Source organism: Leishmania major, chromosome 24, assembly GCF_000002725.2.
Source record: "Leishmania major strain Friedlin complete genome, chromosome 24".
In the NCBI taxonomy this organism is placed as follows: domain Eukaryota; phylum Euglenozoa; class Kinetoplastea; order Trypanosomatida; family Trypanosomatidae; genus Leishmania; species Leishmania major.
The window spans coordinates 297971-325153 of NC_007265.2; the positions used below are offsets into that span (position 1 = coordinate 297971).

The 27183-nt window shown below is 61.9% G+C and overlaps 10 protein-coding genes across 10 annotated transcripts; all 10 read left to right on the forward strand.

The window, feature by feature from the left end:
- Positions 1-754: 754 nt before the first annotated feature.
- Positions 755-1468, forward strand: LMJF_24_0840 (putative dynein arm light chain; the record flags this gene model as incomplete). The annotated part of the gene is made up of 1 exon (XM_001683547.1): positions 755-1468. The coding sequence occupies one exon, from the start codon at positions 755-757 to the stop codon at positions 1466-1468; it is 714 nt and encodes a 237-aa protein (XP_001683599.1).
- A 1132-nt stretch (positions 1469-2600) lies between these two features.
- On the forward strand, positions 2601-3356 carry LMJF_24_0850 (triosephosphate isomerase; the record flags this gene model as incomplete). Its single annotated transcript, XM_001683548.1, has 1 exon — positions 2601-3356. The coding sequence occupies one exon, from the start codon at positions 2601-2603 to the stop codon at positions 3354-3356; it is 756 nt and encodes a 251-aa protein (XP_001683600.1).
- A 1384-nt stretch (positions 3357-4740) lies between these two features.
- On the forward strand, positions 4741-5775 carry LMJF_24_0860 (conserved hypothetical protein; the record flags this gene model as incomplete). The annotated part of the gene is made up of 1 exon (XM_001683549.1): positions 4741-5775. One exon carries the CDS (start codon positions 4741-4743, stop codon positions 5773-5775), a length of 1035 nt encoding a protein of 344 aa, XP_001683601.1.
- A 697-nt stretch (positions 5776-6472) lies between these two features.
- LMJF_24_0870 (conserved hypothetical protein) lies at positions 6473-7156 on the forward strand (the record flags this gene model as incomplete). Its single annotated transcript, XM_001683550.1, has 1 exon — positions 6473-7156. The coding sequence occupies one exon, from the start codon at positions 6473-6475 to the stop codon at positions 7154-7156; it is 684 nt and encodes a 227-aa protein (XP_001683602.1).
- A 1257-nt stretch (positions 7157-8413) lies between these two features.
- LMJF_24_0880 (hypothetical predicted transmembrane protein) lies at positions 8414-8767 on the forward strand (the record flags this gene model as incomplete). Its single annotated transcript, XM_001683551.1, has 1 exon — positions 8414-8767. One exon carries the CDS (start codon positions 8414-8416, stop codon positions 8765-8767), a length of 354 nt encoding a protein of 117 aa, XP_001683603.1.
- Positions 8768-10563: 1796 nt separating this feature from the next.
- On the forward strand, positions 10564-14076 carry LMJF_24_0890 (putative DNA polymerase theta; the record flags this gene model as incomplete). Its single annotated transcript, XM_001683552.1, has 1 exon — positions 10564-14076. One exon carries the CDS (start codon positions 10564-10566, stop codon positions 14074-14076), a length of 3513 nt encoding a protein of 1170 aa, XP_001683604.1.
- Positions 14077-14555: 479 nt separating this feature from the next.
- Positions 14556-18320, forward strand: LMJF_24_0900 (conserved hypothetical protein; the record flags this gene model as incomplete). Its single annotated transcript, XM_001683553.1, has 1 exon — positions 14556-18320. One exon carries the CDS (start codon positions 14556-14558, stop codon positions 18318-18320), a length of 3765 nt encoding a protein of 1254 aa, XP_001683605.1.
- A 1060-nt stretch (positions 18321-19380) lies between these two features.
- LMJF_24_0910 (putative minchromosome maintenance (MCM) complex subunit) lies at positions 19381-21786 on the forward strand (the record flags this gene model as incomplete). The annotated part of the gene is made up of 1 exon (XM_001683554.1): positions 19381-21786. One exon carries the CDS (start codon positions 19381-19383, stop codon positions 21784-21786), a length of 2406 nt encoding a protein of 801 aa, XP_001683606.1.
- Positions 21787-22297: 511 nt separating this feature from the next.
- Positions 22298-23665, forward strand: LMJF_24_0920 (conserved hypothetical protein; the record flags this gene model as incomplete). Its single annotated transcript, XM_001683555.2, has 1 exon — positions 22298-23665. One exon carries the CDS (start codon positions 22298-22300, stop codon positions 23663-23665), a length of 1368 nt encoding a protein of 455 aa, XP_001683607.2.
- Positions 23666-24289: 624 nt separating this feature from the next.
- Positions 24290-27121, forward strand: LMJF_24_0930 (conserved hypothetical protein; the record flags this gene model as incomplete). The annotated part of the gene is made up of 1 exon (XM_001683556.1): positions 24290-27121. One exon carries the CDS (start codon positions 24290-24292, stop codon positions 27119-27121), a length of 2832 nt encoding a protein of 943 aa, XP_001683608.1.
- Positions 27122-27183: the final 62 nt, after the last annotated feature.

The following is a 27183-nucleotide window of genomic DNA, read 5'->3' on the forward strand; positions in this document are numbered from 1 at the left end:
CCCTGCCTGCGCAGCTGTTGCGGACTCTTATCCCTTTCGTTGTACATCTTTTCACCTCCTCCAAGCCATCCCCATGTTTGGCATAAGAGGCGTGCGTGGTGGTGCGGCGACGAGGCGAGGAGAGACCGGGGCAAGAGTCGGATGTGGTGTGTTGTGATGGGGTAGTCGTGAGTGCGACGCGCACTTTCTGCACACGGTCACACTCTTAAGTAAAGTAGCGAAGAGAAGAAACGCAAAACCAAACAAAAACGTCGCGGCCGCAGGAACGCACAGCACAAGCGCAGGCGGAGGCGAAAGCCACAGGTGTAGAGGGGTCCACGAGGGACGAGAGTCCCATCTTTATATATATATATATACATATGTGTGTGTGTGTGTGTGTATGTGTGTCTGTACCCTCTCTCTCTGCAGCTCTCTATTACGCCTTTCACAGCTGCGTGATGTGACGCAGTCTTCGACGTAGTCTGCACTTCACGTGCCTCATTGCACAGCTCTCTGCTTGATCAGCCCCGCCTCCACCTCCGCCGCACTGCTCATCATTGTCGCTCAGCACGTGCTTCTCTCACTCTCTCTCTCTCTCTCCTCTTGTTTCTGCATGCCGGTGCGTATGATCGGCGATACATCACCAACTGAGAACCGACGAGGAACGCAGTGTGGAGATCGACCATACAGCACCGCGTACCTTTCGTTGTTGTCCCCCCCCCTCCCTCCTCCGCCCCCCCCCCCGCACACACACTTCACGCGCACTTGTAAAGGCATGACTGCAGCTGCCCCGTCGTCGCTCGTCAAGTACGAGACGCCGGTGCTGCTCTCTGAGGCGCTGCACAAGAAATCCCTCGCCTCGAAGCGGCCGGTGGCGAACAATGGCAAGCCGCAGCCACAGTCCGAGGACGTCCTCTTCAGCATTCTGCCTCCCCGCGAGTTCGAGAAGGGCGGACAGCGGTGGGTGCAGTACCCCTCCAGCACCCCCGCCACCCGGCTCGATGTGATCCGGCTGCAGGAGCACCTGGACACTTTGCTGGCAGACCGCCAGGCGCGCGAGACGGGTGTGTGCCCGATCCGCGAAGAGCTCTACGGTCAGGTGTTCGATGAGCTTATTCGGCAGGTCACGATCAGCTGCGCCGAGCGGGGACTTCTGCTCCTGCGCGTGCGGGATGAGATTCGCATGACGCTGGATGCCTATCGCTCTCTCTACGAGAGCAGCATCGCCTTCGGTATGCGTAAGGCACTGCACGCCGAGCAGAAGCACGTCGAGCTGGAGGCGCGCGTACGAGCGCTGGAGCGGGAAAAGGCAGACCTGCAGCGGCAGGTGGAGGAGTTGGTAGAGGAGTGCGCGCGTATCGAGCAGGATGAGGCACAGCGGCATCAGGATGAGCAGAAAAAGCATGATGAGGAGGTTGCCTTCTTCCACCGCACGTACGAGACGCTGACGGCCAACCTGCAGACTGTCGTGAACCCAACCAAGGCTTGAGGTGCGCAATGTTGCTTGCGTATGTGTGCCGCGTGGTGAAGAGAGCTGAGCGAGTGAGAGAGGAAGTGAACGTGAAATGCACGGGGTGGTTCTGCTCCTCATCTTTCGTCCCGCGCCCTTCGCTCGCTCACGGCCCCCCACCCCCTCCCCACCCCAGCGCACCGCGCCTTCAGTCCATCCGGTGCACTCGTCAGCTCGGCCTGCTCGTTACCCTCACATGTCACTCTCTTTTCGATGCTGCCCATCGGCCTCCTCTGTGCATCATCTTTTGTTTCCCAATGTATAGCACGGCATTTCAGGCCACTCCACCCCACTACCACCCCCACGCACACACACATACAGGCATATGCGAAGACGCCGCCCACTGGTGATGGCACATCCAAGCCTCCCCACATGTCCGTCATGCCTGTGCGTGTGTGCACGTGTGGACGTCGTGCACGCATCTACGACGCCGTCTCTCTTTGTCTATTCGCCCCGTCTTTGGGGCTCCTCGATGTGCGTGACCTGAAGCACAGGCACAGGCACAGGCAGAGGCACACACACGCGTGTGCGACGATGCACCCACGGCAATATGTGACAACGTGTTGCCGGCAATGAGCAAGTAGGGCAAAGCGAAGACAACAACAAGAGGCGGCTCTCCGCGGCGCGCGCGGGGGTGCGTGCAAAGCACGGCTGAGGCAGGAAGAGTGGACGCCACGCTGTCCGTCGCCGCCATCGCTGGTGGAGACTCGGTTGTTTTAGTTTTGTTCCCACCCCCTCGCCAGATGACCGTGAGCCGCGCGTTTCGTTTTCTGTTGTGCGCCTCTTCTTCTCCCGCCATCACTTCCGCAGCGAATGCGCAGCCGCCTGACTCTCCCACGCTCTTGCACACATGGTGCATACATGTGCGCACACTTCAAGCGCGCAACAACTCGAAGCGGCTTCTTCACGAATGCAGCTCTCTCACCCATTCCCTCCCTTTTCCGCCTTACTCTAAACACACAACACACACGTCACACACTGTAGGATTACCAACCACCGCCTGCTGCCTCATCTGTGCCTTCCATAAAATTTTTTTTCACGCTCTGTGCCTGCATCTCCTTCTTGTACACAGCCGAATCTTTACACCATCTCCCTTCGATACACCACCAGCATGTCCGCCAAGCCGCAGCCGATCGCTGCTGCGAACTGGAAGTGCAACGGCACCACCGCCTCTATCGAGAAGCTGGTGCAGGTGCTCAATGAACACAACATCTCCCATGACGTGCAGTGCGTCGTGGCACCGACCTTTGTGCACATCCCATTGGTTCAGGCGAAGCTCCGCAACCCCAAGTACGTCGTCAGCGCCGAGAACGCGATCGCCAAGAGCGGCGCCTTCACCGGTGAAGTGTCAATGCCGATCCTGAAGGACCTGGGCATCAACTGGGTCATTCTTGGCCACTCGGAGCGCCGCACCTACTACGGTGAGACGGATGAGACCGTAGCGCAAAAAGTTGCGGATGCGTGCAAGCAGGGCTTCATGGTGATTGCTTGCATTGGAGAGACGCTGCAGCAGCGTGAAGCGAACCAGACAGCGAAGGTGGTGTTGAGCCAGACGTCAGCGATCGCCACGAAGCTGCCGAAGGAGGCGTGGGACCAGATTGTGCTCGCCTACGAGCCGGTATGGGCCATCGGCACCGGCAAGGTCGCCACGCCCGAGCAGGCGCAGGAGGTGCACGCCCTGTTGCGCAAGTGGGTGAGCGAGAAGATCGGCACCGACGTCGCCGCGAAGCTCCGCATCCTGTACGGCGGCTCTGTCAGCGCCGGCAATGCCAAGACGCTCTACATGAAGCCTGATATCAACGGCTTCCTGGTCGGTGGCGCGTCCCTGAAGCCGGAGTTCCGAGACATCATCGATGCAACCCGGTAAGCGCGTGCGGATGCTCGAGAAGTGATTCGTGAGCGATGCACTGGGACTTGTTGGGAGGAGGAGGAGAAGGGAAAGGGGTGACGGAAGAGAGGCAGGAGTATGGTGCCCGAAGGGGGATAACGGGACAGTCTATTCATGGTGCATCTCGCATTCCACAGTGCCCATGCATGCGAGGTGAGCTCTCTCTCTCTCTATATATATACGGGCACGCGCGTCATTCCTCCTTTCTGCCAGACCACCACCACCCCTCCTCCGCTTCCCATCTCTCTTCTCTCTCATGTACCTGTGGAGTGTTTGTCCTTCCTCTTCGCTGATAAGCGGCCAAGGGCGGGTGCAGGCGCTGCGAAAGGAGCGGCACGGCGACGGCGTTCGGCCTGCGGGACAAAATACTCACTGCCCACACGTAGTGCACACCACAGCGCACGAAAGAGAGACGTGCCCAGCCTCCGTGTTCTCATATCCGTGTGCTAGTGTGAGTGTCTGTCTGTGAGTATGTGTGTGTGTGTGTGTGTGTGTGTGTGTGGCCCCAGCTGGCGCAGCTGCCATCATCCATCATCTCTAACCTTCTTCTCGCTCCCAGAAGCACACCCCCCCCCTCCGCCTCTTCTCTCTATTGGCTATATGAAGTATCTGCGTGCGCTATCTGGCACCCCCCCCCTCCCCAACTATCTCTCTCAGGCACTGCATACGTCTATGCATCCTCCCTAGTGCATGCACATGCAGGGCGTGTATGAGAATGGATGGGCAGATGGCATCCAAACCGAGTGCGAGTGCGTGAAGGAACCCAGGCAGAAAAATGTGTGCCGAAACCTGAACGGCGTCCCCTCAGCATCAACAATCAAGTCGTGAGCAGTAGCAGCTATCCAGCACCTCTTCCGTCGTTCTCGCTTTACTCGGCCTCACCTCATTTCTTCGCCGCTGTGCCGCGGAAGCACGTCAATGTACAGACGCGTGCATGAGAGGCGAGTAGGAGGGGAGGTACAGCGACCTCGAGCACTTCTGGCTGGGTTGTGTTCCACCACCAGACCCCCCCCCGTCAGTCTACGGGTGGGTCTCCACTCGGTGTGTGCGCCTGTGCCTGTGCGTACATGTTTGACAAGACGCCGGATGCAAGCAGGCGAAAGAACGCGACGAGCATCGAAGACGGCCAACAGAGGACTGCGCACCTGTATGGCGGCGCTACCATCATCAGGAGCAGCAGTAGCCGTAGTGCTCCGCATGTGTTCACATCCCCGCCCCTTTTCTTGTGTCTTCCTCTCCCTCCTCTCTCACACAAACAACGTCCAGCGAGCGTACTTGTAACGCTTCGCCAGTACACAGCGTGGCACGCGTACATACAAGCATCGCCTCAACTCGCCTATTCCGGAGAGGGGCCACCTTCAGCATGCGAGCCGCGCCGACTCGCCTGGCTCCCAGCACGGTTGCTTCACTTGGCCGTTCTCACTGTGGATCACAAGCTTACCATTTGGATGCAGCCGGCGCAGCTGGATGGCGCCGGCGCCGCCGCTTGACTGGTGTGTCTATGACAACAACGCACACCGTCGCCCCCGCCGTCTCTGCCTTGCCATTCTCGCTCTCCACAGCCCGGCGCACATACTACTGGCCGTACCCGGAGAACCTGGTGCCGGAAGGAGCGACCACGTCGCCGTTCCAGTCTAGTCCTGTGCCAAGTGTGCGAGAGCGCATCATCCGGGAGTACGCGCTCGGGCCACTTTTCGGCAGTCGCACGCCTTGCTGTGTGCTCGGATTCGCCGGCACCGCCAGAGATGTCGCGGCGTGCAAACGCGACGTGCGTCGGTGGGTTGCACGCGCACTGGGAAAGTCAGAGGCGGATGTGGAGCTTGGCGCTCTCGTGCAAGCCAAAGAAATGCTGCTCCACCGTAGCGGGACCGATGAGTCGCCGCGGCTCGGCGACGGGCCCGGGAGCCGGCCCGATGCAGAGCAACGTCGTGTGACGCGATACGCACGCCTTCCTGTGCAAGCGCGCACGCTGTTGGAGGTGTACCTGCCGGGGGAAGAACACGGCGAGGTCGACGCCGCGGCAGACGCGGACGCAACCATTCTCGCTCATGGCTACTTTCTGCAGGAACAACTTCACCGGCACATGACCACGACAGCGTCCTCTGGGTCAGACCCCACCGGCCGGCGCGACAGCGAGGACTGCCAGCCCGAAGAGCCCGCCCGCAAGATGCAGTCGCACTGTCAGGGATGCAGCGAACCAAATGACGAGGCGGATGTGAAGTCGAGCGTGGCCGCCCTGCACGACGTGTGCGGCGTCATCTACTGCGAGGTGCCGGTGCTCGATGAAAGCGACTTCGCCTTCGACCAGCTGTGTGGCAAGGAGGTGGATGATGAGACGACGGAGCGGGTGACGGACCGCTGGACGCGGCGCGCGATGCAACAGCAGCCGCAGTTGTAGCCTCCGTCCGCAGTAGCTTGCATACCGACTCGCTTCATCTGCACCTGTGTAGGTATCTATCTATATATATATATATGTTAAGTGTGTGTGTGTGTGTGTGTGTGTGTGTGTGTGAGTGTGTGTGAGTGGGTGGGCGGGTGGGCGGGTGGGCGGGGTTATGGGAGAGTATGTACGCGAAGAGACGGCATACATGCACGCACGCACACACACACACACACAGCTGATTGTCTAAGCGGGCGGCTCAGCACAGAAAAGTGAGGGTGACGCACATGAATAGGGTCGGACTGTGCGTTGCTGCACGTCAGCCGGCGGAGGAGCGAAAGGCCGAGCCGCAGCTCGTCGTGTGGCAGAGCGCTCTGACGTGGAAGAACAGCGGAACGACGCGACTTTTAGGGAGGGAGGGAGGGGGGCAACGAATGCAGTGAAGTTCCTCTTGTTGTCACGGCACCTATTCACACGCACAGCAGCTGGAGCGGAGGAGTGGTGGTGGTCGTATGTGCTTCTCTAGGTGCTCTGAAACATCTCGCATCTCTCTCAAGCCCCCCCCCCTATTTCTCTTGCTTGCCCACTCGCTTGAGAAGGTGCGCCGTTCTTCTCCCGGCCCCCCCCTACCCCCTCCTACGCCCACCCATCTCCCACTATCACACTTGTCTTCCTCACCTCCTAGCACACGCACCGCCGGCCTCCATCATCGAAAATGCCTCGGCCGGCGTCCCTGTGCGTCTTGATCGCGCTTGTGCTTGTGAACATTCTTTCCGGTGGCTGCAGCACCGGCGCGCAGGCGTTTCGGTTCAGCGTCGTACCGGGTAAGGTGAAATGCTTCACAAGTGAGCAGCCAGAGGGCGGTCGCTACGAGCTGCGGTACCGCATGATGCGCAGCCTCACACCCTTTGTTTCCGTCGCAGTCACGTCGCGCGGCGGCCGCGTGCTGATGGAGCACGAGCTCGCGAAACCGGACGCGAAGGAGATCGTCTCTGTGGGCAAAGACAGTCTCATCTCCATTTGCTTTCACACATCCGAGAAGGCGACGAAAGCGGCGGTCTCCACGAACGTGACGCTCGACATCGTCGATGCCGAGGATGCCGAGCTGACGCGCATGAAGAAGCAGAGCTACAGCACGAGCAGCCCAATCACGCTCGGTGCCGGCAAGGGTAGCGGCTCTATGCAGCAGATGCAGTACATCTACGAAACGTTCGCCTCTATGCGCATGTGCTTCGTTTCCCTCACCCGCGCCGACGAGGACATCCGCTACTCGCTCATGGAGGCAGAGCGCCTCTCGTGGATACCTGTCTACATCTTCTTAGGCCTTGGCGTCCTCATGATACTCGGCACCTTCGTCCGCCTGCACATGTTCATGCGTAAAATGAAGATACTGGGGTGAGGTGCGCCATGGCGCCAAGGGGAGATGACACGCGGTGCGCACACGCTTGATGATGCGGCATCTCCTGTATTCGTGTCGTTGTGGCCCTTTTCGTTTGCTTGTTTTCCGCTTCTGTGCAGTCGTCGAGCCAAGAGCGCGCGCGCGTCACGCTAATAGCTCGCACTTGCCTCTCCTCGTGCACATCCTTCCACAGGCGAGAATGGTTAGAGCGCTTGCGTGCGTGTCAACAGCCTGCTCTTGGCAACTATTCCTTCGTGGTTCAGCCCCACATCCCGTATACCTTGTCTCTCCTCTCTCTTCCTTCGTTTCTGTGTCTGCTCGGATGCGTCGACACTGATGAGCCGCCGTTGCAACGCGCGAGACGTGAGAGTGTTACGTGTGGGGGTGGGGGTGAGGAGTGTATGTCACGGCAGAAATCTGCTGGCCCTTATCTCCCCAGCGGTTGCTCCTTGGATGTGTACTACCCTCTCCTTTCCGCTTTCATTTTATCATATCAACATACACGCGCACATATCTAATATATGTATATATTAGATATATATATATATATATGTGTGTGTGTATGCATGTGTGTGTGTATACTTTTTGCCGTGCACATGCACGGTCATGGTCGCCACCCTCATTGCCCTTGTCGCTGCCGCTTAGTCAAGCACCCGCCTCAGAGCACCTCTCGCCTATAAGCTTCACATACACACACACACACACACACACACACAGGCGCGTGCATCTCTGTGGGCGTGTCGGTGCACGCAGCCGTCATAGTGCAGTGTTGATGGAAGGGTCATGGAAAGCACGCGTTCTCGAGTGTCCTTCCCCTGAACACCACCACCACCACCACCCTTCGCTGCGGAAAGCCTTCAGCTCCAGGAAGCGGAGAGAGCTCTTCCCTCTTACTTGCCCCGACCTCCACCCTCTTCTTGAAACGTCTCGATGGACGCTGTCCAACGCCTTCTGGCAGAAGCCCTCCACTTTCCGACCCACGCGCACCCCCGCATGTCTCTCTCTCTCTCTCTCATTCCTCGCTCACTCGGGCACTGCCACATCTAAACCAGCAGCACACACACGCGCGCAGAACTCATCGCCCCTGCACCAACATTACCGTACAAAAAGTCGTGGGCTGCCTTCCGTAGACCTGCACATCATCTTCATTAGCGAACGCCCGTTTCCACCCACCGCCTCTTTCTCCCCCCCCCACACACACACACTGAGCACACACACCGCCTTCGTAGCTGCAGCGCCACCTCCCACAACAAAAAGATGAACGGGTGGTTGATTGCGTTGATCGTGATGGGGTGCCTTAGCACGCTCTACTTAGTCATTGGCATCGCTGTCCGCTACCACAGTGGTCTGCACCACTGCCCAGAGGTGCTGCCCAACTACCGCTTCTGGTGCAGCATCCTGAACGTTTTCTTGCGCGTAGCAACATGCGGTCGCTGTCGCGTTTCGATGGACCGCAGCAACCGTGCAAGCGGCATCTTTGTGCTGCCAAGTCGCCCCGGCGCCGCGGCGTCTCCGCGGAGGGTGCAGTTCGAGCTATTAGCCAGCGACGCCGATGACAACTACGACATCAACCGTGCCATGCAGCCGGCGGAGGTGGTGGTGAAGTACTGAGGGGCTACATGGACAAGGGCGCACGCGCTTTATTCCATGTGGCGTGAAGGGAGAAAGAAGTGAACCAAAGACCAACATATGTAGCCAGAGAGAATGGGGTGTCGGTGACTATCAGGAGGGGGAGAGGGCGGGCGTCCTTCTGCCGCCCCGCCTTGATGGTTTAGGGGGTGTGCACCACTCTCTCTCTCTCTCTCGGTGTGTGTGTGTGTGTGCGTGTGTGTTTCGGTGGCATGACCTACGGGTATCCACTTCTTTCCTTCCTCTTCCTCGGTCGGTGTGCCCCCTTCCCACTTGAGTTTCTCGCGTTGTTTTTTGTTGCTGGTCGCATGACGCTGCTTCTTGGTTTTAGGTTGCTGGCATGCGTGTGTGCCTGCGGACAGCGGCTCGAAGCGAACTTGGAGAGAAGAGTGAGGCATCCGTCCCGCCCTGTGGGCACGGCCTGTCGGCCACCCCTTTCCTTTGCTGGTTGCTTGCTTCCATCGGTTCTGACTCGAATATGTTCTTTCCGGTGCGAGTGCGTCTGCGCATGTGCGTTAAGGGATGGGGATGGAGGGGTTAGGGATGAGGTGTGCCCATCTCCCTCACCTCACACCCTTAAAGCGACTCACCGCAACCCCAAGCACTCCAACCACGTATCACCCTTCTCTCTCGCCGCCCCTCTTCTGTTGTGCCAGTGTCTTGGTCTTGTGCTTGCGTGGCCACTTGGATGCAACGCCTTCCTCCTTCTCTAAGGGGGGGAGGCTCGTCCTATACACGTCTGCTTTTCTTCTTTCGGTGCTTCGCCTCTCCCGCTGGTGCTTCTGTAGTCTCTTTCAACATCCGTCGCGCGCGGCAGGGGGATAGAGGGGGGGTGAGTGACTGCGAGTACATGGAGAGAGCGCGCCGCCGTGCACCTGACTTCACCTCCCAGTCTCGTCCTCTGCCTGTCTATATGTCTGCATAGCTATCTATATGTTTAGATACATATATATATGCGTAGGCATCGCTGTCTTATGGCGTATCTGTGCGCCCTCCCTCTCTCATCGAGCTATTGCTTCTCACTACGTGCTTTCTCACTCTCACACCATCCTGCCCGTCATGTGTGTGCGCGCACACACACACACGGACACATATTCGTTTGCACGAGGAGACGCAAGGTGATGCCCGCGGAAACGGCAGCCAAGCCCGTCAGAACGCGCCATGTGAGGTAAGGATGCGCGCGTGCACGTGTGTACGCGTGGATGGAACAGAGTTTCTGCCTCACACAGCGATAGACTCAAGCAACGACACGCTGGGAGCTGACGTGCGCTACACCCGCGCTCCCCCATGATCTGCTACATGCTCTCTTACAGGTATCTTCCTCCTCCTCTTCCCGTGCCCTCCTCGTGTCATATGGGGCACACCCTACACGTACCTCATTCTCATTTTCATCCTCCTCTCTCTCTCTCTGGTCTTACTTTACACACACGCACACAAATACAATTTTTGTTTGTCTTTCGTTGGGGGATCGGACCACCACGACAGCAGCTAAAGACTGAACTAGCATTGAGCTCGGGGGCGTGCGAACTTGTCCCCACTACCACCACCACCGTTCCTCCTCCTCCTCCCGAACGACGCGACTGAATGTGTGAGCGTCTGCATGTAGGCTGCACCTGTTGAGTGCTGTCTTGTGTAGCAGACTTGTGTGCTGGCCGTCACTGTTTCTGTCGTTGGCGTCCATCACCGCCGCCATACCCACATCTGCGCACATACCGCACATTCATCGCATACCTTTCTACTTCCTCTGCTGCGTTGACTCCCTTTCTTCTCTGTCTTCGATGCCACCCAAATCCGCGCGGAGAGGGTCAGTAGCACACGCGCTAGTGCCACCGGCGTTGACGATGGAAGCCGCGCCATCCCCACCGCCGGCAGAGCCGCAGTTGCACAGCCGCCGCACGCGGCAGGAATCAGCGCTGCTGTTCTGGTTAGAAGCCGCGTGCGCTGCACCGGTGTCACGCAGCTCAACGAATGCCGACCGCGCCTCCGCATCCTCCAGCTCGACGACCGCCGCTGCGGCAACCCCCGTAGCCGAAACCAAAAGAGAACCTTCGGTGGACCTCGTCTCACGGCCACCTCCGGAGGAGCAGCTGAAGCAGCAGCCGCGGCACGGAGGCGCATCAACACAGGAAACAGCTACTCCGGAAGTGTCGGCCGCCGCTGGCGCATCCGTGGAAGAGGCCCCCTCAACTTTTCTTGTGCAGACCGTGACAACGAAACCACTACCGCCGCCAGGCGAGATACGAGGGGGTGGTGATGCGAGCGGATCTAGAAAGACAGCGGATGCGCCTCCTACACCTGCCACCGAGCATCCAGTACCGCTTCCTCACCTTTCCTGGGGCACGGGTCCGCGTCGTCTCGTGGTTGCCGACGCAGTGCCCCTCTTCGACTCCCTTCTCGCCGGCCGCCTCGGCCCGGTTGCGGTGGATGTGCAGCTGCAGGGGCACACGCGCCTTTCGCGGCAGCCACAGCAGTTCGAGGCAGTGCTGCAGGCGTACGAGCGGCAAACTATCAGTGAGTTGCGGGAAGCTCTGAGTAACGTGCAACCGTTCTTTCTTCTCTGCAACGCCGGAGGCGGGGCAGATATGCGCGTGAATCACTCGGAAGCGTCGGGAGGTGGCATGGATGACGAAGACCACCCGCAAACTGCACTTGGTGCCGCGGTGCTGTCGACCTCCCCAGTGCTGTATACGATGCACCCCGCTAACAACTACCCTGTTTTGCCCCTCCTCGCCCAGCTGCTGCGTGCGCCGCAGGTGACGAAGCTCCTCCTTCACAGTCGCCTGCTCTACCGCCTTCTTTTTCTGTTTCTGGGGACGGACCGAGTGGAGCTGAGCAGTGTCGTCGACCTGCCGACATGGGCGGCGCTGGGGCAGCAGTCGCGGCCCTCCCTCGCGCTGCTCTTTCATGTGCCAATAGAGGGTGTCGGATCCTTCCCCGACATCGCGGCGGCGCTTCCCTCCGAAGCGCGGCAGCTGCTCGACGAGGAGACACAGTCGATGGCGCAGCAGCAGCCACTTCATGCGACCCGGCCTGTGGGGAGCGAAAGTGACTCCGAGCTCGACAGTGTGCAGGAGGCGAGCACGGACGGCAGCGACGGCGCCGGCGACACGGAGGATGACGGGGATGATGACGGGCGTCACGAAGGCGGCGACGCGCAAGCAGTGGCAGCAGACGGGGCGGCGGAGGATGCACCGGCAGATGCGGTGCAGCTTCTTCAGCGCATTCGACCTTTGGCCGAGCAGCCCCTCGGCGGCAACAAACGCAATGCGAGCGGCGCCGACTTTGGCTCAGCTGTCCGAGCAGTCGGTGTGAAACGCCGTCTCTTGCGTTCTCGCCAGCGGCATCGTCGCCGCCCATACGACAGCGGCCCCTCTCTCTCCTCGTCCTCTTGCGCGGACGCACCTGCCCTCGCCGACGTCTATCACGGGCTGAAGACGATAACACTGTTCTACGCCCATGTGTTGTCGAGGCTGCTTGACGTAGTCGATCCGGGCGCAACCGGCGTGGCTGCACCCAGTGCTGGAATAGCCGCTCTGCCGCTGGCAACCCCGCGCTGCGGTGGCGACGCTATGACGTCGCCCGTCTCGGCAGCATGGTACCGCTTCTCCCCGTCGGAGTTGTGCGCGCTGCGCACCTACGCGGATTTCCTCTGCGAGCTCATGGCGTACCACGGCCTCTTTGTGAACGACACAGTGGCGCACGGGATGCTGACCGCCTTGGACGTGCAAATGGCCGCCATCGACGATGTGGGGATGCGCGTCGCGGCAGCCATTATGGCGACCACGGAGCCCGCTGCGCCGTCCGCCACCGCAGAGAAGGCCGAAGGTTGTCAGTGGAGTATTGTGATTGTCCATCAGTGCTTGGCTCGACTTAATGCCGCTGCAACGACGCCCGAGATACCGCGAGCGGTGAACGTCCAATATCTACGTGTCCTGGCCGCGCAGGCGAAGCAGAGCAGCGGCGCGCGGGCTGAACAGCTTCGACTGGGATGCCAGCTTGTGTGCGTGTGGATGGCGTATCTAGATCGGGCTACGACTAGAAACCGTCTGCATGATATGTTCCGAAAGGTCGCAGATAAACTGCACGTGTGCGTGCTGGAGAAGCCGCGCGACGCAGCCGCAGAGGACGGCACTGCAGTGCCGGATGCGTGGACGGCACAGGCGTCTCAGGTGTGCTACTCGATGCATCCAGACTGGGTGCTGCACAACACGTCGACTGGCCGCATCTTTTCAGCGCTGCCAAACGTGCAGAACTTGCCGAAGCAACCGCCTCGCACGATGTTCCCGATCCACGCGCTTTCCGCCACGCCAAGCCGCAACAGCGGCGGCGATGAGTCCCTGCGCCCCTACAGCCACATCGACCCGCCCACGGAGGAAGATGTTGAGCGGTGGTTGTCGCTCGCGGAGGCCGCCGCGGTTGATCAGGCGTCGCCGGCACAGTTTCCTCTCTTTCCCGAGAACCCGCAATGGACGCTGCGGCACCTCTACTGCGCCCCTCCTGGTTGTTTGCTCGCCTCGTTCGACTTCAACCAGCTGGAGCTGCGCCTGCTCGCCCATCTCAGCGGCGACGCTGCTCTGCAGGAGCACCTGTCTGCCAACGTAGATGTCTTGGCGCTCGTGACAGCCAGTGTTCTGCGCCTGCCATCTATCGACCGCGTGCGCCCACAGCAGCGGCAAGCCGTGAAGGTAGTTGTGTATGGCCTCCTGTACGGCATGGGGCTGGAGTCGATGGATGTGCGCATCAAGAAGATCAACGAGGAGTTTGCAGCATCAGAACAGCAGCAGCACCGCGGAGAAGCCTCCTCGTCCGCGCCGGCGCCGATGCCTGCACGTGATCTTCTCAGGCGCTTCCACCGCGTCTACCCGCGCATCGAGAGTTATCTTCGTGAGACTCGACAAGAGGCGCTGCGCTCCTTCGCGGTGGAGACGCTGTCCGGCCGCAAGTCCCTCATTGCCGAGAAGGACGCGAACCGGCGGAAGCAGCGAGCCATTGCGCAGGCCGTGCAAGGCGGCGCGGCCGACGTGCTGCACAGTGCCATGCGGGCCGTTCATCAGCAGCGTCACAGCTTTCTGCCGTACCTCCCTGCTGCACCGCTCGCACTCGTAATGAGCATTCACGACGAGCTCGTCTATGCTGTTCCGCGGGTTGCGATCGACGAGGTGGTGCGAGGAGTGCAGCGCATCCTCGAGGACCAGGCGCGAGTGCTGCGGCTGGCCGTACCCCTGCCGGTGTCCGTGCGGGTCGGGAACTGTTTTGGCGAACTGGCTGAGTTCCGCTCCACAGGGGGCTGACGCATGTGGAGTCTGTGAAGGGAGTAGAAGGAGGGATGGGTGAGGCGCGCTTCAACAGCTGTGCACGTACACTGACGCAGATCCGTATCAATAAGTTTTGCGTGCACGCATACCCATCTCCACACGACCCCTACACTCTTCTCCTGTGCGCGTCGGTCGTTCGCAATGGCACACTCCTCACTTGCGTGTCTCTCTCTGTGTATGCGTCCTGCATCTGTATCTGTATGCGTAAATGTGTGTATGTGTGTGTGTGTGTGCGAGTTAGTCGTGTTCCTGTGTCTCTGTTCGGGGTACGCGGAAGGAAGAAAAGGACGTCTGTCGTTGCTGCGGGCTGGGTCACGTGGGCGGATCACATCGTACCCTCCCCACACCCTTACACGCTCCTCCCCAACGCTCCCTAAACACGGCCTACTGTACCTTGTCACGCCTCGTCTCCCCATCATAGCCATCTAATCTGATGATGCCCTCTGGTTGGGCGCATGCCCGTGTACGCGTGCAAGGGTTTTGTGTTTAGCGTGCATGTGCATATGTCTCACATGTGCCATGTCGTTTTTGCTACCTCGCCCCCCCCCCTCCTCCTCCTCCTCCTCTCTCCCTCTCCGTGCCCACACACCCACACGCACGCCCATCCGCGCAGCTGTTCTCCGCCCTTTCGTGTTTCGTTCTTCCCTTTCCACTGCATGTTCAGCTTCGGCAGCGTCGGCGGTGCCACCGGCAGTGGTGCACCTCCCCTGATTGGCGAACCTGGCAGAGGCGGCGGGGTGCTGGGTAACCCCTTCAACGCTGCTTTCCACACAGCTGGCGGGCCGGTGCTGATGAGCGGGGTCGGCGGCAGTAGCGGGAACACTAGTGTACTTCACGACCGCTTCGATGTTCAGCCAATAAGCTATTCGCCGTTCGGAGGAGGCAGTCAGGCGGTACCGCCGCCGGTGCTTGGCGGTGCAGTCACTGTCAAGGTCGGTGAGGGCAAGGCCAACGTGAGTGGCCCGCAACGCGGCGTGCTGCCCATGAGCGGGTCAGCGCTGCCGCTCTCCACAATGCCCGTCTTCGGAGCCAGTGCGCCACTGCTTTCTCATTCGTCAGGCGCATCTCCCATGGTCGCCGCGCCTGCTGCCGCGATGGTGCCGCTGCCGGTGTCGTTTGCCACGACGCCGTTGTCTGCGGTCCCGGTCTTTGCGGCGGCGCCACCGCAATCGTCGATGCCCGCGTTGAGTGGCGGAGGCATCTTGGGTGGCGGCGGCAGCAGTGCGCCAAGCTGTGCAAATACGTCGTTCGCCGCTCCACGAGGGGGCCAAGGACGCAGCAGCGGCAACAGCAAGGAGAGCGGTGCCAAGGGCGGCGCTGATAGTCGTCCATCTCTGCCCGAGCCGCACTCTTCACATCAGCGCAGCCAAGAGTCGCTGCCACGGCTGGGCTCCACCTCCGCCCTCTCCTCCACACCCGCGCCAACAACACCGTTCTTGGATCGTGGCAGTGCCGGTGCTGGAAGCGGCCCTCGACCCTTTCCGGCCTTCCCTGACGTTGCAAGTACGGCATGCAGCGGTGACAACAAGAGTCACACAAGTGGGAACGTGTTGGCCACGGCTGCCCCAATCCTGCCTCCTGCAGCTCCACAGAACACACCAAGCGCCAGCGACGCTAAAGGGCTCATCCTTGGCTCGGCTTTCGCAGCTGTCGGCACCAGCGGCAAAGGCGGCGACGCTGCCGGTGGCCCTCCGCCACTTCCGCCGACCTCTTGCGATTTCGACACGTCCGTGCCGAGTGTCAGCGCGTCCGCGGCGCTGCTGGATAGGGGCGCTGCGACTCCACTTTTCCTCCAGACAACGCCGGCGAATGCCGCCGTCAAGGGCAGCCTGTTCAGAGGCCCTGCTGCCGCGGCGGCAGCAGGGCCTGCTTCGCTTGCTCCTGCAGCGGTTCCGCCATCGAGCGCATTTGGCGGGTCCGTGTTCAGTAAGACTTCCGTTGCAGCGGTGACGGCCCCGTCCGCTATCACACTAGCCGCCTCTCCTCCTCCGGCGGCGGCGAAGACTGCTGCGACCGTCGCGAACAGGAGCGGCAGCGTCTTCAGCGAGCTTCACAGCAGCTTCCGTGCGCCACCGCCAACGACGGCGGCGCCGATCTTCTCCGCCTTTGGAGCCGCGTCGCCAGTGGTGCCGGCACCGACGACGTCTGCCACACCACCGTTCGGGCAGCAAGCGGCACCGCGCGGCGGCAGCCACGTGCCCGCGAGCCTCCATGCAAGTCCGTTTGTCCCCTCGCTGCCCTCAGCCGGTGCGGCGGCCAGACCGGCTACCGCCGCATCCGTCTTTGGCTCGGCAGCCTCTGGACCCGGCCCTGGGGTGGGCGGCGGCTCGGTGTTCACGGCAGCGGCAGCCACTCCTGTGCGGGCGCCCGCGTCTTCCTTTGGCGCTTCCGCCGCCTCTGCGAAAGTGCCGCCGCCGCCAGCGTCATCCAAGCCATCGGGCAGCCGCGCAGATGGTGGTGGTGGTGATGCTGCTGCTGCGGGGCGACGCCGAGGCCGCTCCGCACCTCGGAGAGATGCTGCTGAAGGTGACGGCAGCGGCAGTGGCGGTCCTGCTCGCCCCCAACCGAGCAGCCTCGCGGCGACCGCCTCGCCGTCCGCGCAAGGCTCCCGCTTGGAGATACCAGCACCGCGCCGTGGACAATGCCGGCCGGCGCCGTCGGCAACGCACACGCAGAAGCCGCCAACGGCCCTGTCGCTGCTGGACAAGCTCCCCATTCCACCACTGCCCGCAGATGAGAAGAAGCTGTGCATCGCCGCCCGTGTGTGCAAGTCGCTCCTCATGCAACTTGCCTCCGCGGCGGCCTTGGGAGGCCACGGTGGTGGCGCTGCGGGCTCCAGCAGGGAAGAGGACGTCGCCAAGACCCTTGAGCAAGCCTTTTTCGGCGTTGTTGGCATCGAGGGCGTGCACGGCAACTTCGGCAATACCGCTGGCGAGATGCTCGCCCTCTGGAACGGGCAGGTGAGGCCGATGATATCTGGCCGCGGCACCCAAAGCGGTGACGGCGGCGGCTCCGCCTTTCCGGGCGAGATGTGGATCGCACTCTTCATCCTCGGCACGTACCTGAACACCATTCTGTCCGCGCTGCAGTCCAGCAAATCGGGCCGACACGCGGCGTCGTCCTCGGCGTCCGCCTCCGTGACGGATTTGACAGCCTACAAAGCGGGCCTGCGCGCCCACCCCACCGAGGCGCTCACCGACGCCTGCCACTACGCCAACGAGCTCAGCGAGCTGCTGCAGGCGCTTTTCCAGCGCGGCGGCGAGGCCGATGCCCCGCCGTACAGTGTCATCCCAGTGGTGCTGCGGCGGGTGCGCAGCGTCTTTGATGAGGCCAACGCGCGCGGCGTCGCAACAGTGCAGTCGAACCTGAATACGGTCACGTCGAAGCTGTTTGCCGTTCTCAACAGGCGAGTAAAGACGTCGGCCGTGCAGCCGCTTGGCACACCTGGCGAGGCGCCGCGCTGGCTGCTGACGTACGACTCCAAAGAAAAGGAGAGCCTCCTGCACAGTTTTGCCTATCTCATCATCGAGATGATCGCCGCAGATGCCCCGAAGAACGACGACGTAGAGCTCTTCATCTCGGCGTTTCACGAGTGCTTCCCGTCAGCACTGGCGGAGCGGTGCATGCTGTACTACCGGCGCGCCTGCGCACTCCTCCGGCAGCCGCTCCGCATGTCGCTCGTCGAGGAGGCCGCCGAGCTGCTGGCGAAGGCGACCGTCGTGTACCCGCCCAACGCCCCACTGAACAACAGGCGCGTGTTGCTAGTGAAGTTGCTGGCTGCGGAGCTGGCTTTGGGGCGGCTGCCGCCGGACGAAGACTGGCTCGCCCTCGACGTCCCGCCGCTCATCGATGTCGTGAACGCGCTCAAGACGTCGCGTCTGGACCTCCTCGACACGGCACTTTCGATGCATGGACCTTTCTTTGTGGAGATCGGCGTGCACAACGTACTGTGTCTGGCGCGTCAGCGACTCGCGCTGCTGATGGTCGTGAAGTTCTACTTGACTCACGGGTGCGAGAGTCGTCTAAGCGTGTCGGAGATGGTGCGATACCACTCCCTCCCCTACTCGACGGTGGACGCGGGAGTTGTGTGGCTGCTGCCGCTGCTCGTAGAAAAGCAGATAAACGGTGTGCTGGACCACGACTATCTGATACTAAGCGCCAAGACGCCGTTCGACGCCTACCCGCTCAAGACGCTCGCCGACGCTGCGGCCGCCGCATGACATCCACCGCGGAGTTGGGGGAGGGCGGGTGCTGGCGTGCGACAAGCGCTCCTTGGGTCTCTGTGGAGGTGGCAAAAGGGCTTGGCATTATGCGTGTAAAGGGGTCAAAAGAGTGTGCGGGGAAGCGGCGGGAGCGACTCCGATGCGCGTGTCTGTGCCTGTGCGGGTGTGCGCAAACTCCTTCGCGCCTGTCTTTCTCCTCATGCTTGGGCTGCATCAGTTGTCGGCGGTGGTGCATCCTCCCCCCCCCTCCCTCCCTTTCTCCTGCCCTCTGTGCGAGGGAGAGAAGGGAGGGGGAGAACAAGGATCGGCAGAGAAGTGGCAGATGCTCGGAGAACACATTATACTCGCAAAGCAAAGGAGCGTGTGTATGCGTCTGCTAAGCGTTTTCCAAGTGCGCCAGAGTTACAGGCGCGTCTCGTGGAGTAGGGCACGAAGGCTGAAGGCAGTTAAGGAACGGGAAGGAGAATGGAGGGTGGAGGGCGGTGAAGCGCAGTCGTGTCGTCTGGCCTCACCGTGACGGCGCCGCAGATGCAGCAGCTAGGGTTTTCGTGACCCGTTCTCGTGCCCGCTCGCTCTTCGTCCCCTCGCCGCGACCCTCTCTCCACCCATTCAGCGGTGTTACACACATACATGCGCGCACGCAAGCGCCTGCGTGTCTGTGCGCTCGGGTGTGTCGCACCGCACCCACGCACGGCCCTCTCTCTCTCTGTAAGTAGCCTTTCCCCTCTTGTCTCCCTCTCGCCTCATCACGACATCCAGCAACCTCCCCGTGGCCCAAATCTACGCACACATACGCGCACGTGGGCAGGCGTGCAAGAGCGGCCTGCGAACACTCAAAGGAGAGGGGCGGAGTGCTCGGTCGCCGAGTACGCTCGAAGGCCTCATTGACGGAGACGCTGCAGACGACGTGTCAGCGACATCATACAAGTACATACATCGAAATAGCACGGCAAGAGAGACACGCATATACGCCTGACGCCACTGCCACTTCCTGACACTCCCACCCTGCCCACGCCCCCCCCCCCTCTCCTGAAAGGGCGTCGATGCAACTGTCGGGATGCAGTCAGACCTTGGCACCGTGCACGTCACGAACTTCCACGGCAGCGGCGCGCTGTCTGGTGACGGTTACAATGCCAGTGGCAGCGTGGATGGCGACAGCGAGGCAGGCACGGACATCCGCCTCCTCGCCAAGGAGTTCGTGACTCAGTTTCGCATCCATCACGAGTTTCTATACATGGACATGCTGCGGAGCAACTTGTCGGCTGGACTGCACTACGTGGAGTTCCAGATGCTGCACCTCCAGCAGTTCAGCGGCGTGCTCTTTGGAGCTGTGCAGCATAACCCCACCCGCGCACTGCCGCTGATGGAGCACGCGGTGTGGGAGCTAGCGCAGGAGCGCAAGCTGTTCCCTGCCTACAGCCGCGAGACGACGATTCAGGTGCAGCTCTTCTGGGGCGTGCCGCCGATGGCGCTGCGCAACCTCGCCCAGGCCGCCGTGGCGCAGCTGGTCAGCGTGAGCGGCATTGTCGTCAAGTCCAGCTCCACACATGCTCGCTGTGTCCGGGCGGCTATCCAATGCACGAGCTGTCGAAGCAAAGCCTACATCAACGGTGGGCGGTCGATCGATCTGCCGCCGCAGTGCATGGAAAACAGCGGCCGCGGTGGGGTCGGTGGTGGCGGAGGTACGTCCTCCGGCAAGTGCCGGCCGAACCCCTACGTGCTTCTGCCAATGGAGTGTGAGTACGAGGATCAGCAGATCATCAAGCTGCAGGAGCTGCCCGAGGACGTGCCGACCGGCGAACTGCCGCGACACCTGACGGTGGTTGTGGATCGCTATTTAGTTGATCGCATCAGCCCTGGCTCCCGCGTCCAGATCGTCGGCGTCGTCTCGGTGCAGGAGAAGCGTGGTGGCTTCGACAGCGCACGCGGCGGAGGCCGTGGTCGCGCGGCGGCCGGCTTGCGTGCGCAGTACCTGCGCTGTGTCGGCCTCATGTTCCGCACTACGCAGGATGCCAACTGCGCGGTGGTGAGCGTGAACCAGAACTTTTCCTCTCGTGTACGATCTCGCTCAACCATGACGTGGCAGCCGGAGGAGGAGGCGTCCTTCAAGGCCTTCGCCAAGCAGGGGGGCGTGTTCCAGAAGCTCTCTGCCAGCATCGACCCCGCCATCTTCGGCCTGGAGGATCAGAAGAAGGCGATCGTGTGCCTCCTGTTCGGCGGCACACGCAAGCGCATCGGCAGCAACTTCTTGCGCGGCGACATGAACGTCCTCTTCATTGGTGACCCGTCGACGGCCAAGTCGCAGCTGCTGAAGTTTGTAGAGAAGGTGGCCCCGATCGGTATCTACACCTCTGGCAAGGGCAGCAGTGCCGCCGGTCTCACCGCGTCCGTCATCTCGAACGGCAACGGCGACTTTGTGCTCGAGGCGGGGTCGATGGTGCTGGCTGACGGCGGCGTCGTGTGCATTGACGAGTTCGACAAGATGCGAGAGCAGGATCAGGTGGCCATCCACGAGGCAATGGAGCAGCAGACCATCTCCATTGCCAAGGCGAATATGACGACCATGCTAAACAGTCGCACGTCAGTGCTGGCGGCTGCGAACCCGACGCTCGGTAGCTATGACCCTCTGCGCTCCAACGAGGACCAGATGGACTTCCAGAGCTCCATCCTGTCCCGCTTCGACCTCATCTTCAAGGTAATTGATCCCCGCAACCCGGAGACGGATCAGCGTCTGGCCCACCACGTCATCTCGCTCCACAAGAGCGCCAACGGCAGCGGCGGGCGACGCGGCGGTGGTCGTGCGGGTGCGTCCGCCTCCGCTGGTAGTGGCGCGGCGACTTCTGCGGCGCAGAGTAGCCATGGCGAAGTGGTCGAGCGCTGCTTCTTTACGAAATACATCTCCTACGCCCGCGCCACCTGCCGCCCGGTCATCTCAGAGGAGGCGATGAAGGTCTTACTCGACTTCTACGTTCAGGTGCGCCGAGACGCACATCAGCAAACCCTCGCGACGATTGGCGGCACGAGCGGCGGCAACGGCAGCGCGGCGGGCGGTGGTGGCTCGAGCAGCAACAAGACGCCTATCATCCAGATCACGGCCCGGCAGCTGGAAAGCCTCGTGCGCATTACAGAGTCGATGGCCCGGATGCGGCTTGACGTGCTCGCCAGCCGCAGCGATGCCGAAGAGGCCATTAAGCTCTTTAAAATCGCCACGGTCGACGCCATCAAGAGCGGCGTGGCGGACCAAATCCTGACGGAGGCACAGAGTGAGCTTGTCCTGCGCGTGGAGGAGGCGCTGCGCCGCCGCGTTGCGCTCGGAGCCACGGTCGAGCACCACCGCCTCCTGTCGGAGCTCGCACGCATGGGTTTTGACTCCAAACTCGTCGAGCGTGCCTTGTACGCGATGGTGAAGCGGGAGGAGCTGGAGTGGCGCAAGCAGCGCACCCTGCTGCACCGTGTGAGATGACGCCGATTTGAAAGGGCTCGCAGCAGCATGCATGGACGGCGGCACCCGCGTGTGTCTCTGTGCACTGCTTTGCTTTTTTTTGTGGTGTTTTGCTCTCTTCCCTCCCTCCCCCCCCCCCTTCATAGACTCCCGAGGCGCCGGTCCTCGCCCAAAACCCAACGCAGAAGAGGTTTGAATCGTCTTCTCCCCTCAGACAGTCGTCGTCGCCGTGGTCTGCGTTCGCCACCGCCGACCTTCCTTCTCGCTCTTCCCCTCCCCCTCGTCTCTGCCATGCCTATCAGCACCGCCGCCCATGACCCGCCTTCGTTTTCGTCCTTGCATACTCCTTCTTCCACCTCACCCCAAGGTCATCCTCTCGTTGCGCACAACGTACGCGTGTGCGTCCGCTATGTTCGACGCGCAGGAAGCGAAGTCTCAGCCGACGTCGACGGCTGCCTCATCGGCAGCGCACGCTTCATCGCACAGGGCCGAAGCAGCTTCAACAGCTAGCTGTATCAGTGGCCGGAACCCGATGGCCACGAGCGCCAAAGCCGAGCCACCCATGAAGAAGTCCAGGGTCGGCACAGAGAAGAGCGCAGCGGCACCGTGCTTTTGTGAGGCAGCGACAACGGCAGCTGCCGCAGTCGACGTCGATGCCGTTCCCACAAGCAATACTCTTCTGAGTGCGCGACTCCAAAGAGAACTGAAATCCTTATGGAGTGCGAGGGCTTCTGCCACAGCGGCGCCTTCAGGCACCGGCTGGCCGTCGATGAACCACGGCACACTGCCCAAGCCCGCTGATGTGGCCTCCGTTGTGCCGTCCTTCAAGGTCGGCACGCTTGAGATGTACCGCCGCTTCCCAGAGGCCTACGATGTGCTCATGGCCCACCACAACTGCACTGCCGTGCGCCACACACTGCTGAAGGACGTGTTGGGCCGCATTGCTCGCACGGCAGGTGTAGAAGTCGCACCAGCGGATGCCGCCGCGGACGCTGCGGGGCAGTGCACGCAGCCGTGGGTGCGCGTGGCAGACTTTGGGTGCGGCACAGGACGCATCGAAAGCATAGTGGCGCAGCACCCCGCCGTTCAGGCCATCTACGCGTACGACAGCGAGGTGTCGATGCTGCGTCGCTGTCTGGTAAACACCGTGCGAAGTGCTGCTCAGTCCGGGCACTACCACTCCGTGAGTCTGCTACCCGTGGCCGCGTCGGCAGAGAAGAGAAGCGAAATCAACACTGCCAGCTTCCCCTCGCACGCGCTGCCGTCACCGCCTGCATTGCTGTGCGGTGAGGACGAAAGCGAGGCGACGAAATCGGCAACAGCAGCAGTGTTACAGTTGTGCATCCGACCTGTGCCGTTCCAGGCAATTCAGGCCGGCTTTCTCACGCAGACACGACATCCCCGCTGCTCCCTCGTTGTTTGCGCGTGGTCTCTCTCCTACGTTATGCGAATGCAGTGGGGCGAGGACCACTGGCACGCCGCGGTAGACACGGTTGTACAATCATTGCTGGACCTGCTCGACAACACACGCTCGGATGCTGCGGTGGTCATACTAGAGACGCTGGGTAACGGCTCTGCGGAGCCGACGCGGCAGAGCACGTACACGCAGCGGCTGGAGCAGTGCTTCGGGTTCACACGGACGTGGGTGCGCACGGATTACGAGTTCAAGAGTAAGGCCGACGCGGAACGCATGGTGCGCTTCTTCTTTGGCGAAAAGATGCTGGCGAGGCTCACCTCAGACAACGCTGGTAGCGGAGCAGGCGAGCATGGTGCCACTGACGGCTCGGAGAGTGGTGGCGGTTGTCGCCTCATGGAGTGCACGGGCATTTGGACCTACTGGAAGGCGCGAGAGTCGCCAACGGAGCCGTTCAGGGAGTCACTGGAATTGTCTCGCTCGTGACTAGCACACACACACACACACACACACTCGTGACACAGCTCTCCCCTGCCCTTTTATGAGAATTCTTGAGTAACGCGTCTCTGGAGCACGCGCAACAGCCACACCTCGACGCGCACTACACCCCACTCCCACCACAGCCTAACCCGTTTCCCCCCCCCCCCCTCTTCACAAACTTCGCGCAGCACAGCTGTGCCGTTTTCGGATTCGCTCGTGTCTGTGGAGCTTGGGCCTGCGCCTCGCTCACGCGAAAGTGTCGATGATGGGAAGGAGGGTAGCATCGACATCCATGCTCGATGTCCGCCCCAGCAACAGCAGAGGCATGTTCGACTCACTAAGCACGCCCTGTGCTGTGCGTCTGATTGGACGGATCGTCACATGGCCCCCGCCCTCCCCCCCCCTCTTGCTTCCCCGCCTCTCTCTCTCTCCCACCCTGCTTCTCTTCGTTGTTGTTCGCCCTCACCACACTGCGAACTCCGCACATCGCTGCGCACGCGCATGCGCAGAGCCGCAAAAGGAGGACCGCCGAAAAAGCAGCGGTGCATCTCAGTCGGCGTGCGGTTGCCAAAGTTCTCCTCTTCCACCCTCCTGCCGACACAGGCTCGCAGCCACCAATCTCGCCCCAGGATGAAGCTCCTGCACTCCAAGTCGACCGCGGAGCCGATCCTCGCCGTCACGGCGTGTCCTTGCGCAAACCTCTTTGGCCTCGTCACGCAGAGCGCCGTCGCCGTCTACCGCTCCACCACGCTCACCACCGTCTTCACCTTCTCCCTGAAGCCCTTCCAGTGCGTGCTAAAGGGCAGGGGCGCTGATGGGGAGCGGCGCAGCGGCAACTCCGTCTGCTGCTGCTGGTCGCCATCGGGACGCCTGTTCACCCTTGCGCTGCCGTCGGCGTTGCTGCTCGTGCTGGATGTCGAGGGTGGCGCCTTGGTGCGCTTTCTCACTCCTGATGGCACGGCCCCTGCCAGCGGCGACGGCGCTGGCGGCTCCAGCTCGACCCCCGCCTTGGCGAGCGTGCCGCGAGTTCCCACAACGCTTCCGCCTGGCCGCCCTGTGCTCGCCATGGGCTGGTGTGCGGTGCACTCGCTCTCCTCCAGACACGTTAACGCCATGCATGCGGACATGCAGACACGGTGCCTGCCGGTCCGCACCGGCGTGATGGCTGCGTTGCTCGACGAAGTTGCTCAAGGGTCCCCCCTTTCTCTCCTCGGCGCGGGGGACGCTACCCATCTGCTCTCCTCAACTGCAGTGATGAGCAGCGGATACCCTGCCGATGCGAGAAGCGGCAGCAGATCCGTCTCGCTGCTCATGGTTCTTGGCTGCGACGGTTCTCTTCGTTGCCTGATCGGCGGTCTGTACGAGGTGCAACGTCTAGCACTGTTGCTGCCGCCAGGCTTCTCCGCCCCGTCTGACAGCGGGCTCAGCGGCCGCGTGGCCTCCTGGGAAGACGTCGTCGTTGAAGACATGCAAGTGCGTCAGTGCGCGATGCCTAGTGGGACTTTGGGTGGTAGACAGACACGCGCACAAAGAAGAACTGGGCCACCTGACTGGGTATGCTTTGGTGAGTCGGCCGCAAACGGCGTCCGTCCTGCCGTGGCGCAGCAGCACCGCCTGTACCTGACCGCTACGGGCGCGTCCTCGAGTGGTGCCGCAGCACATTCGCTATGGGAGGTGGACTTGCAAGACAACCTCTCCGCCCTGGCCGCTCCACATTGGCTCGCGTTGTGCTACGTGCGCGAGTACACCCGCATCACGCGCGAGATGTATGAGAAGGTCGCTCGCGAGTGGCATGCAGTACTTCGGGGGCGTCTCTGGGCACACCTCGGCCTCCCTGCTGTCGCCCCGCTTCTCTCCTCCGCCGTCCTGGCGCAACTCACGGAGCCGGATCCCTTGGCACTCTACAAGTACGCGAAGCAGCAGCTCAGGCGCACCGCCGTGACGGAGGATCTCGAAGTGATGGCTACAGAAGTGCAGCGCGCGATTTACGAAATCACGCACGTGTGCTACCGTTGTTGTGAGGTCGCCATGGCGTACGCCGCACACCTCCGCGAGCCGGACACGGTTACGCAGCACATTGGCGCGCTGCGGCGGCTTTGCGAGTCGTTTCTGCGACGCGTCACGAGGGAGGCGGAGGGCGCGCGTGACTTGGCGCTGTGGGTGCTGCAGCAGTCGCGTCACTGGGCGCGCGGCTCCCGCTTCGCCATGGGTGCGGCGGATGAGCGAGCACTGGCGGAGGCGGAAGAGGATCAGCAGGAGAGGTCGTCCGCGGTGTCGTCGCCGTCTGCTGCAGCGGCGGCAGCGGCTGACATGGCCCGCCCACCGTCGTCGCGACAGCCACCGTCCGTGGTGGACGAAGTCCCGCTTAGCGCGACGCGCCAGCCGGCCTTATTGAGCTACCTTTCGTCCATCACTGCGCAAGAGACCCACCCGGATGGCGATCCAGTGATTCACCTCTGCGCACAGCTCGCCATCCGCGTGCAGGACTGCGCACCGTTGCCGGCGTCGGTCGCGGCTTCTCTTCCAGTCCGCGTTGTGCTGTCGGGTGCGCAAGATACCGGCGCCGCCTCCGCCTCAACAGCGTCGCAGCTCCTGTGCTGTGTAGTGGAAGGGGTCGAAGAGAGCGAGCAAAGACGCCGCCTCGACGAGGATAACGATGAGGAGAAGAGCGTTACTGCTGCCTCCGGCAACGGCGGCGACGGGGGTGGTGACGGAGATGAGGCAGCGAAGGGCTACTACCCGCTGTACGAGGCGGGTCTGGAAGACGTCGCCTTCGGTGAACACAATCGTGACGTGGCACGCGACGAGTGCGGCTGCGCGCTCATCACGGAAGGGGCCCACGTGCACGTGCTGCGCTCCGCTGCCGCCGCGACCAATACAATCCCGGCTCTGCAGATCGGCACATGCAAGCTGGTGGTGCGCCGCGACAGTGATTCTGGAGACGACGCTGCCGACTCACCTGCAGCTTCCGGTTCTGTGCTGGAGGCATCCCTTACAGTAGACGTGGACGTGAGTCTCATCACATCTCGCCTCAAGGCGGAGCTGGTAGGCAAGCACGGCTCTGCAATACCTTGTGTCTACGGTGCCACATGGTATGGCTACCTCGAAGAGGATCGACACGTTGTGGTCTGTCAGCCAAACACCGTCACTGCCGGCCGCTCTGCCGGATCTGATGCCTGGTGCAGGTCGGCTGCGCCGGCGACCTTCTTTGTCGCCACCGTCGACGGCGGTGGCCGCCTGTTGATGGTTGACGAGGAAGAGCCAGACGGCGGCAACGAAGATGGCGACGATGCGGCGGACTCTTCGGCGGCCGCAGCGTCGTCGGTGCGGACGGCTCTGTGTGAAGTGACCGGGATGGAGGGCGTTCCGCTGCGCGTGAGTATGAGTCGTGCCCGCAGCTTCTGCGTCATCGTCGGTGTCACCAAGTACGTTGTCCTCTCCCTCTACGATGACGACTACTGAGGGGTGAGCAGGGGAAGGGAGAAGTGCGCCAGACCCCGTTCGCGCCCTCGTCGCTCTGCGCA